Genomic DNA, 11,512 nt, shown 5'->3' with positions numbered 1-11,512 from the left:
TTCAGACCAACAGAGCGCTGTGTTCATTTGTTTACACCAGCTTTACCTGAGTGTACATGGAAAATCAAGACACATTTCTCATGTTCTGCCTTCATCAGCTGGTGATTTGTGTTTATTTGTGCATTGGTTTTTGTAAATGTGGTGAACTTATACAAGAACCCCCCCAACACGCTGTTAATGTGTGTGTGTGTGTGTGTGTGTGTCTCTAAATGGAGTTGCATCTGTTTGGCCTTTTGGGTCACATTCATCGCTCAGCTACTGTGGGCTTGGGAACCGGCAGCGTTACCCACAATGCACCTGCTGCAAAAAAAAAAAAACAAGTGTGGGAAATCAGATGGAGTTTGGATTTTTAAACACGGGAGTAAAAATAGGCACAAATACTGAGCGGAGGAGAAGCTGTGGATGAAGCTGGAGGTGTGTGTCTGAATAATTGCGGCTTCCGGGCCAAAGTCTGGCCACGTTTCAGTTTCATCTGTTTCTGTTTTGATGTAGGGTCAAAAAATAAAGATGCGTCTGTTGAGCCCTCAACTCCAGAGGGACTCTGAAGAAAATAAGCTTTGTTACTGATACGTCAGTTGACATTTTAGAGTGTGCGGACCTCCTCCCCGTGGATGCAGGCCAATTTCTGTCCTCAGATGATCCTTTTCTGTACAGATAACTAAAGAAAGCCGCAGCCTCGCCCTCAACAGAAGATATAGAGCTGTATTGTCCCACCTGCTGCCTCTGATCCAGCTGGGTGAAAACCTCATCCTCCCTCGATGGGGACTGGGACTGGAGCATCAGTGTGGTTCCCAGAGACAGGAAGCAGCAGCTGTCCGTCTGACCTCTGGCTATCCTACTGGGAGTCTGAGCGAGAGGGGAAACCCCCGGAAAGTGGGTGAGCCCTGCCTCCAAGGAGCGATGGCGCACCATTCGTCGAGAGAGTTTGGACACAGTTCACACGCCCAAATCTGTCCAAGCGTTCACTTTTACTGATGAATTGTGACTTTTAATTATTAATACCCGCTCGATTAAAAGATGTTTGATAGGTTTGGGTGTGCAAACTCTTCTAGGACTGGCTGGGCACACAGTTTTTGTCTTTTTATGTTCTAGGCTACTGGGAATATTACCGGTTTAAGTATTTTTGAGTCAAAAGTCCAAATGATGTAACAAGTCATTGATGTTTAACGCACAGCATGTAATATGTAACAAACATCCAGTCATCGTTTTAGACGTTTTAATGCAGAAATATTTCATACTTTATCTTTAAAGTCTTTTATGACACACCTGTGTTGATAAATGACATGTACAAGGTGACATGAGCGTCAAGCTGCTGCGCCATCACAGCCTGCAAATGTGGTGAAAGGAGAGGGATCATCCATCTTGGTTATCTCCTCCATAGAGGCCCGTTTTTTCAACACACACACCGGCCCAATTATCCCATAAATCACACTGGCTGTGAAAAACACATCTGAGGCCCTGCTAATAAATGTAGGGTCGCCCTCGGTGCTTGTCATTCACGCCCTGCAGAACGAGCAAACAAGAACTGTGACTGGTACCGCCGCACCTGCAAGTCATTTTGGGACGTAAACATAATCAGGATTCAGTAGCGGCGTATTAGCTGTGACAGCTTGAACAAACCACAAGAAAGCCAGGCAGCTATTGTGTAACAGGAGGGCTAAATTTATACAGCAGTTGTTTACAGGAGTCCTAGCAGACGTGTACTGATGGTAACAGATATGGTATCCGTTGTAAACACACGATTGTGCATAAACATGCCAGGAGCAGGAATGAAGGAGGGAACATCAGAGACATTCTTGCAGCATCGGTGTTGATAACCTCAGATCTGAGGTCTGTGCCAAGAGCAGACAGGCAACTCTCCGAGGGCCCCGAGTGCACAAACAACACAGAGGAGCCAAACTGCTCAGACCAGGAACCGGATCCAGGAGTGGACCCGAAGCAGCTGTGTGTTGGCTGCAGAGATACAAGGAGCCCCTCACACCGCGGCCTCGCAGGACTGCATCATCATTACAGGACAAAAGAGACGACTGGACCACCAAAGCACCGTATCCTGGTGCAGTCGTGTCTCTGAGCTCCTGAACAACAAAACAGTTACACTTGTGCACTTCATTTTGTGATGCATGCTGTACAGTTTTATATTTTTTCATGACGACCATTAGTTTTCATTCATTTCTGCATCACCCTGCCACCTTGGGAACCTTATCGTCCCTAGTTTGAGTTTCTTCTCCAAAACTACATACTGCCCCTTTAAATTAAAATGACTTCAGTGTTTCCAGCTTCTGCAGCTTCTCCCCTTCACGTCAGAGGAAACATCAGTAGTGCAGATTGATAGTGTAAAAACATGAATAACAAATAAATTAGGATTTTTTTTTTTTATTATGTGAATAAAACTTTATTGATCTGGTGTTTCATTCACAAGCTACCAAGCGTTTTATAAATGCATTAAAATATGTGGGTGACATAAATCAACGTGTGTGTGTGTGTGTGTGTGTGTTAAAGAGGGAGAGACGTGTTGATGACGTCATCAAGTCGTCAGGGTTTCCTATTGATCATCACTCTCAGCTGTATTTGGCGCGCGCTCTCCATCCCACAGCTCGCGCGGTCACAGCGGGCCAGGTCGGCAGCTCGAGGGCTGTTTCACTTCTCACTGAAGAGAGGAGAGAAGAGGAGAGAAGAGGACAGGAGAGGAGAAGAGAGGAGAAGAGAGGAGGTAACTTCTCTTCGGCATCATGCAGACTTTTATCGGAGCCTCGCACCTCTTATTGGCTCTTCTGCTGCAACTCATACCTGCGCAGGTAATTCAACACTTTTCAAAACAACGACTTTTCCTAATGTTGCTGCTGTTAAAACGCATTTCGAGTTAAATTTAGCATTTTTTTTCTTAGTTTCAGTCATTTATCACCGAGGTATTTCAACTTATTATTCATCAAAAGTGACTTTTATTTTGAAATTCTGTTTAGAAGACAGCATTAAGATTTCCCTTTTTAGGAGAAGACTGTCTCCTCTCAGCTTGCAGGACTCATGACACATCTCCACACTCTTTTCACACACTATCTGTATTTTGACTGGCTGAGCTCCATCATGATACCATCATGTCAGCCTCAGATGCAGCTGCTGCATATTACTGATCCAGGTTCAGACAGATAGAGAGGCGTGCACTGAAGATGTATCAGCAGCCTGATTTAGACAAAGCTGGCTGACTGACAGCTCCAGGTCCGTGCTCCCATGTGTGTGAAGAGGCTGTAATCCTCCTCATCTTTCTGGTTTCTTCTTGGTGTAACAGCATCTGAACGCAGGATAGACAGATTGTATTTCAGTATCATCACACAGTGAATAAACAGTGCAGTGTGGATTAAACATAAAAAAAAAGATGTTTTTAATGTAAAGTGCAAACTAAAAATCTTATCACGTGACAAGAGATGTGAGATGAGTTAAAAGTCACCTCAAAAAAACGCATAATAGATTCATATCTTGTGTTTTACATTGTGTTGGAAAGTACATTAAGTACTGTACTTAAAGGAGCAGTATGTATCAGAAGAGAAAGATCTTCTTTGACTGCTTAACTAAATAAACAAACTCTCTTTCTTTTCATGACTGGATAAACAAACTGACCTTAAAAAGGACGACACAACTTCAAACTGTTTTACTTTGCTTATATGTGGCGGACCCTGCCACCTTTCAAGCTTCAAACAGCATTCTGGGGACCTTATTTTCCTCTGAGAACAGCCTGTTTATTCAGTCATGGAAAAAATAAACATGTCCTAGTTTGTATTATTACCTCACTGATGTTGTAAATATAAAAAAATCTGAGTTTGAATTTCTTCAAAACTACGAATTGCCCCTTTAAATGAAATTACTTCTCCAGATCCTGCTGATTTCTACCTCTCCTCCACTTCATGTCACAGGAAACATCAGTAACAAATAAAATTAGGATGTATTTTATATTGTGTCAATGTCAAACTTTATTGATCTGGTGTTCATTCACAAGCTACCAAGCGTTTTATAAATTCATTAAAATGAGCTCCACCTTTAATGCATCAATTATTACAATCCAATTATACAATATGTAGCTTGTATTCTGCATAAATGACTAGTAAATTGAAATTAAAAGCACATTTTGAATGCAGGACTCTCACTTGTAGCTGTATTTCTACATTGTGGTATTAAAACGTTTACTTAAAGTGGAAACAGACAACTCCCCCCCAACACACACACACACACACACACACACACACACACACACACACTAGCGTTGCTAAGAAATATTATTTTTGGCGCCACTGTTGCAAAGACGACCAGGTCGTTTATGGTTTCCTCAGAGAAGCAACCACCAACAGCTCAGGACAAAATGTGAGTGTATTCATTCAAGTTGGACTTTAATGGAGACGTGAAAGCAGACGAGGCTTATAAGGAACTAATCTAAACTCAGAGGATGTCATTACTCTACACTACATTACATCCTGCAATCAGCATTTAACATTTAATGAAACGTTAAAGCAAAAAAACCTGTCTATTGCCTATTTAAGTGAAAGATCCGAGTACTTCTCCTTCCACCGGTGCCACTGATTTTACAGTTTGAAGCAACACGGCGACGGATAATGAACAGAAATGTTGCAACTTGCACTTTAAAGGTTGGTGCTTAGAAAAGAATAGACAGTTTGAATACAAGTTGTTAGAATCGATTCAAAGCTATGAAACAAAACCAATCCGTAGTTTGTAATATAACATGGATTATCTGCAGGACAACCTGACGAGATGTTGTGAGCACAAAACTCATTACACACACACACGAAAATGAATGATGGAGCAGGATTCAGCAGCATTTTCTTTTTTCTTGGCTGTGGCTTCTGTACACAAGCACCTATTGATTCGGGGAATATGTGGATTTAGCCTCCAGAATCAGGAGAAGTTAGATAAAGATGTCCATCCATTAACAGCTGGTAAACATCTATTTCTGCTTCTATGTGAGTGGAGGATCCAGTTTGGATTTATTTTGTCAAGTATGAACCAAAACATAACAGTGACATTTAAAAACCATAGTTAGAAAAAAATAAGGAGGAAGGGTGGGGAAAGGTTGGGAGTTTTTTCAGCATCATAATAACCGGTGTGCATCGGCTCGGAGGCTTTTTTTAAAGGTCCACTTTTGCGGTTTCGGGACGGCCGCCAACCCGACCTGACAATGATGAGTTGGGAACGAGACTCAAAAATCAACTTTTCTTTCAAAGTGGACCTTTAGGTTCTAAAATAAGAGCAGGGAAGGAAACAATGAGAGAGCGAAACCAGAAAAGAAACACAAGTTTTTCATGTTGAATGCTTTTTTTTTTTTTATATTTGTTTGTTCCAGTTTTAGATGTTATCATGTCCAACTTCAGGCCTCCCCGTCATAACACTGTACTGTTCGTGCACGCCTGCATGTTTTACATTAATTACAGCTGTTGTGATGCATCTGGTTCTAATGTTGGAAGAAGCAGCAGACGTAGAAATCCCCCAATAAAACATGTGACATTCAGAAGACAGTTTTCCCATCAATGTTCACAGAGTGAGGGGGGGGGGGGGGGGGGGAGCGGCAGAGAGGTGAGGAGTCAGAAAAAGGAGATTGTTGATATTCAAAAGAAGCAGAGAGCCAAGATCAACTTTGCACTTGTGTTTCTGCTCAATTTGGTGTTCGCAGATCGGGAACGTAGCCATTGTGAGTTTGGGAGGCCGGGTTGTGAGAACTTCGCAAAAAATTCACGCTGTGTCACGATGCTGTTCAGCACTGCCTTTGTTTTATCTGTGTTTATTGTGTGCAAAAACTCCCACGAGGGAAGGGAGCAGCTATTCTTCGCTGTTATTCTTTGCATACTTTAACAGCTATGCTCCTTGTTAAAATAAACCTTCTAGTGTGTCAGAAAAATTGAGACATCGGGTGCATTTTTGGTGTCGGCTGGCTCATTTTACTGCTTTTTGCTGACCTGCAAACAGTGACACAATGGCAGACTCAAGAATTCATGCAGCATCATTGTTTTTCCTGGACCCTTGTGTGTGTGCGCTACTCTCCTTTGAACACAAGAGGGCGCTCTGCAACTGCTCAATGAACCCACTGCTATTGTGACCACCTGCAGAGTATCATGCTCTCTTCTCACCTCTATCAGTTTCCTAATTATTATCATGCTGGGTCTGTTTAACATTTATATAAATGCTTTCATCAAATGAAATTAACGGTGGATCGATGCATTTTTTATGTACTTTGCAGATTTCACACCCTCCAGAAGAGGCTCACGCGAGAAGTAAGGGCTTACACACTTGATCACATCCCACTGAACCGGTTTAAAGACGTAAGACTCAACTTGTCTTGTAGTAATGCGGGTCCAGGAGGTGCTGGAGAAGAGCATGTGTCGGCCCATGGAGCAGTTGGTGGATGTGGGGCAGGAGTACCCTGGAGAAGTGGAGTACATCTACAGGCCTCTGTGCGTCCCACTTTGGCGGTGCTCTGGTTGCTGCGGGGACGAGAACATGGAGTGCCAACCTACCCTCGAACGCAACATCACTCTGCAGGTGTTGCAGGTGTCGCAAGACGTAACCGATCAGAAATAACTAAGGAAAGTTGTTAGAAATGCACTTTGTTCTCTTTTTCCTCTGCTCCTCAGGTGTTGAGGATTCATTCCTCGATATATATGCGTGTGGAGCTCACATTTGTGGAACATCAGACGTGTGAATGCAGGTAAATCACTGAATATTTCTGATAAAAACTAAATGTTAACAGAGACAGCTCACTGTCTGTTGTTTGTACTTTTCCCCCATCCCTGTTTTAGAGCCCGTGAGAATCTCCTAAATAATAAAAGGTCAGTGGATGAACATTTTATCTACCAGACAAGAGCGCATCAATATCTTCATTGCACTTTGCTCTTCCCTGCACAGCAGCGGCGAGTCTATCACAAACAGACCTCGGAGAAGGAAACACAAGAAGACAGCGAAAGGCTGCAGCAAGTAAGAGATTGATTGCCGCCCTGTGGCAGACACACACACACACACACACACACACACACACAGTTTCACAATGTTTGGACATTTACAGCGACATTCATCACCGTTTCCTCCACATTGTCAGACTACCAAGGACAGACGAGATTAAACAGTATCACAATATATTGTCTGCTCTGTAGCTCTTCTCTTTGGCAGGCCTGCAGCCGGAGAGCACACAGTGTACATGTAGCACACTAATCCAAGGCTGCTCAGTTCCAGCCAAGGACTGCCAGTGTAAACATTTTGTCTAAACATAACCAGATTGACTTATCAAGAGTAACCAAAAAGAAAAAAAAGGATCGGTGGAGAAGTCACATTAAAGACACTATGCATATTTTAGATGTGATCCCAACCAGATCTTTAAAAGGCGTTTTCTCCACTGTTGGTCCTTTTATTTAGTTGGTTATTAACGGTTCTTTGATCTCTGGCAACTTCCCCAGCATGCATTATTCAACCAACTCTGAAAAAATCTGATCACGAAATAACTTAAGAGCAATTTCAAACTGGTCTCTTCTATTCAAAGCACTACAGAAAGTTATTGCAACCCAGTTAACTGATTTTATGTTCCCAGTCAGGTTTTAGAGCCTATGATAACTGAAACAGCCCTTGTGAAGGTCTCTAACGATCCTTTAGCTGCTGAAGGAGGCGACTGCTCCGTTCTTGTGCTTCTACATTTGACTTCTGCATCTGAGACTGTTGACCGAACCATCGTTCTGCCCCGTCTGGAGACCCTTGTCGGGCGTTCTTGGTCATCTTAGCAATCTCCAGTTCCTTTCTCTGGAGTCCACTCTGGGCCTTCCTCTAAGTCAGATCACCCAGAGCAATTGATTAGATAATCTTCCTGCCTGCCCTTGCAACATTAAATGTTGGATGTTGCGTAACCTTTTAAAAGTGTATAATGACAAATCGGAGGTCATTGTCTTCGATAACGGTGCGACTGGAGAGTAAGTACAACACCAGCAACAGAGCTCAGAGCTCAACTCTGGCCTTGATATTGAGTCTGACCAGGAGATTAATCCCAGCGAGGTTGGTATGTTGTTCGTCTGTGGGCTTCACTCTTTTCTTTCTCTTTGCTTTGGCAAGGAAAATTGTTGTGTAACCAACAGTGAAGGTGTTGCCATGCCCAAAATAAATAATGGATAGTGAGGGGGATTCATTATGAGGTTTAAAAGTTGAAAGCAGCGACCAGATTTGTAGAGCGTTATGAAGCGGTTCTGCTAAAAGGGTCGCTCGACAGACGTTACACACGAAGATTACTCATCCGTATATTAAATACTACTCAGCCTGTGAAAACGGCTGTATAATATCTCCTGTTTGTGGCTTTAGAGGGAGCTTTCTAATGTCTGTGGAAAATAACCAGGATGATATCATTTGGGTTACGGGCATTACGTTTGGGCTTGGAGACTGCAGCAGAAAGCCTGTGTGGGGGCTGGGGACACGGAGTCATGGTCATCTACGAGGCAGGGACACTATCCAGCTCATAGACTGTAGCAAGTCTAGGATACCGGGCTCAGAACAACACAAATGCCAGTATGTTCACCGAAACAGTTGCAGCACTATAATCTTTGCTCTTCTCGGCGCCGGTCTTGAAAAGATGCATTTTTTACAAGTGCTTCCAGTGTACGTGGTGTCAGAAAACAAATTTTTGTGCAACGTGCGATCTAAAAACACGAGGCTGAGATGTGCAAATGTAGTACGAGCAGTCCCAGTTATGCAAATAAATTGGGAAATCTTCGGTTATAATCGTTTTGGTACAAAAAGGAAACTTTCACTGTCTCTCCACCATGAATCATACTGACTTTTTCTCTCACAATTTTGACTTTCTATCTCATTATTGAGTTTTTTTTCTCATAATTCAGACTTTTGTGCCATATTTCTGACTTTTTATCTCCTAATTTCAATTTTTAATATCATAATTTTACCTTTATATCCCAGAATTTTCTTTACTTTTTTCTAATCATTTACTTTTTATCTCATTATTTTGACTTTCTATATCAAATGATGACTTTCTATCTCATAAATTCACCTTATTATTTTATAATTTTGACTTTTTATTTTATAATTTAAATGTTTAATCTCATAATTATGACTTTTTATATCATAGTAATGACTTTCTTCTCACAATTATGTCATATTTAATACTTTTTATGTCATAATTAAGACTTTGTATCATATAATTAAGACTTTTCATGTCATCATTTCGACTCAGACTAAGTCTTCATCTTATTTTTTCTGTTATCTGGTGGAGATGCGCTCCATACTTCAGTAACAATCGAGTGACACGTCTGTTAACATACATATGGGCATGTGAGTATTGCTCTCAGTGAACCTGAATCATTTCTGCATCACAGCTCCTCAGCATCAGTATTGGAGGCGTCACTAGTGGCTCAGTCATCGAAGCACGTAAACCTTTCGCTCTTGGGGAACGAGGAACAATGGATGATTTGAAGTTGGGGGGATCAGTGCTAGGTCAAGTGTTTAAAGCCGTGACTAAAGGCTCTCACCATCTCCTCCGATAAGAAGAGCGAGGGGACATCTTATCCTTAAGAGAATTGGAAAGAAATCAATTTGCTGTGTCAGCCTGTGAAGTTAAAAGAAAGACACTGGACCTGAGGTCATTGTGGGCTGCATTTGCTGGTGGTCTGCAGGTTTCTCCCCTTTACTTATTGTATCAACTGTCTAGGAACCTGTGTGGCCACGTTGTTGCGGCTGTTGTCTGATCAAACGTAACGCTGCATCATAACCTGTCTCGGCTCCTATTGATTTGTAAACGGACCCCTCCACCCCGTCTTTAGTGGCCAAGGGACCACACAGTTGCAGAGTTTTTAATTTCTTCCAGCAGATTCAGGAGTCACAAATTGTATGATGGCAGTACTGAACATAAACTGAGCTGGAGCACAACTTCCTACACGAACCCAGAGGGAATAAACATCCACTTTGATGGTTTCACGGTGGCCTCGTTGTTGTGAAAGGGAAGTTTTAGGATTTTATTTTCGGTGGATCTGAAGGACATCTTGCCTCTTCACGCTGCAGTGAGGAAATGTCTCTCTCACACAGAGGCTCAGTCTTAAGGGACCTATGACCCCACTGCGCCCTGTAAGCCTGTTCAGTAATCCATCCATGTAGGTGTCGAAATTATCATTTGGGTGGTGATTTGCAGTGCTGAGGCTGCATTTTCACACACATTAGTGGGTGTCATAACTTTTACTTGAAATTTGGAGAGAGAGAGGTGTTCAGAGTGTACAAATTAACCCCCAAATCATCCACATAATGTTAGGAAATAGGTTGTTGTAAGTGACTTTTCAAATGGTGTGTCAAGGTCATATTTAAAGCCAGTTTCAGGCAACGCGTCTGCTTAGAAACAGGATGGAAACCAAGATTTTGTCATTTTTTTATGGGATTTCAGCAAATAGATGTTATGTAAGTGCTGTTAAATATGTAACAGGTACCTCTTATTGTTCCTCCAATGTTTTGATCTAATTTAATGATGCATTTTGAATAAGCCTCTCTGCGTGACGGCACTCTGAGAGCAAATAATGATGTCCAGTAACCGTTTCTTCCCATGTGGTGTCTGAATCTGGTTTGTTTGCTGTTAAATATAGTTTTCCTGTGGTTAAATAGCCACAAATCTACTGATGGAGGGGAAAAAAACACTAATAAGAGCAGCAAAATGGAAAAGAGGCTCATGAATAATGTATAATCGATATGTAATAATTAACACCAAATGCTCTGCTGGCTTCCTGCTGGGTCGGCAGATTTGAAATTCAAATGAAATTTGGTGAAGTCAAGCAGTGTTGGTTACAAAATGGACACATATATTTCACTGACAGTGTCTTTAATCGTTTATTTTCGTCTTTTCAGGTGCCAGTTCCCTCAAAACAAGATTCACTGATTCACACATCTGTCCAGAGCTTCATTCGGAGGGGTGACAACAACCAGCACATCTGTGGATTGACCATCGAACTATTCATCTTCTGTCCAGTACATCTCTCCTCCTCATCAACCAACCATCAGACTCTACATATTTTATTTACAGAGACTTTAACCATGACTTCATCTTCATCGTGACTTTTACAGATTGTCTCCAGTTATCAGAATTAAGAAACCAACCCCTTGCTGATACACATCTAGAAACTGAAAGCACACGTGTGTGACTTCCTGTAAAGTATTATTTACTCGTGACGAGTTCATGAAATAAAATTCACTCCAACTACAACCGACCTCTGTGTTAATCCAGGCCTACATTTGCATCGGCGGACCATTGAGATGGAGGGGGTACGTACGAGGACACTGTGCAGCACATTGTTAACGAAGCACAAGGGGTTACTGTTATCCGCTCGTTTGTATTACATTCACATCCTTTCCCTGACATGTGAGCTGATAGAGGTGTGGTTAGATCCAACAGCAAAGATTCCTCTCCTGTAGTATCTCTCTTAACAGGATTATGAGCCTGTTCAGACAAGACATTCAAGTGAATGACTTAATCATAGGTGAAAACCCCTATTTT

General features: G+C 42.1%; 1 protein-coding gene across 2 annotated transcripts; it reads left to right on the top strand.

The window, feature by feature from the left end:
• The first annotated feature begins 2,568 nt into the window (after nt 1–2,568).
• Nucleotides 2,569–11,221, top strand: LOC311271738 (vascular endothelial growth factor A-like). 2 transcript variants are annotated; one of them, XM_084377536.1, is made up of 7 exons: nt 2,569–2,795; nt 6,236–6,269; nt 6,341–6,537; nt 6,630–6,703; nt 6,795–6,824; nt 6,904–6,969; nt 10,867–11,221. In XM_084377536.1, the coding sequence occupies exons 1-7, from the start codon at nt 2,730–2,732 to the stop codon at nt 10,895–10,897; spliced, it is 498 nt and encodes a 165-aa protein (XP_084233662.1). In that variant the 5' UTR covers nt 2,569–2,729; the 3' UTR covers nt 10,898–11,221. The 2 variants fall into 2 exon arrangements, with proteins under 2 accessions (XP_084233662.1, XP_084233661.1); XM_084377535.1 differs by having other exon boundaries at nt 2,571–2,795; nt 6,901–6,969.
• Nucleotides 11,222–11,512: the final 291 nt, after the last annotated feature.

This window comes from Pagrus pagrus (genome assembly GCF_965226575.1).
Source record: "Pagrus pagrus genome assembly, chromosome: 16".
NCBI classification, from domain to species: domain Eukaryota; kingdom Metazoa; phylum Chordata; class Actinopteri; order Spariformes; family Sparidae; genus Pagrus; species Pagrus pagrus.
The sequence above is the reverse complement of the archived record's forward strand: the minus strand, read 5'-3'. Positions and strand labels throughout refer to the sequence as shown.

Excerpts from the sequence above, each read along its gene's own strand:
- LOC311271738 (XM_084377535.1), top strand. The coding sequence starts at position 2,730 with ATGCAGACTTTTATCGGAGCCTCGCACCTCTTATTGGCTCTTCTGCTG. Across the intron at positions 2,796-6,235 it reads TGCAACTCATACCTGCGCAG|ATTTCACACCCTCCAGAAGA; the intron begins GTAATTCAACAC and ends TGTACTTTGCAG. Across the intron at positions 6,538-6,629 it reads AACGCAACATCACTCTGCAG|GTGTTGAGGATTCATTCCTC; the intron begins GTGTTGCAGGTG and ends TCTGCTCCTCAG.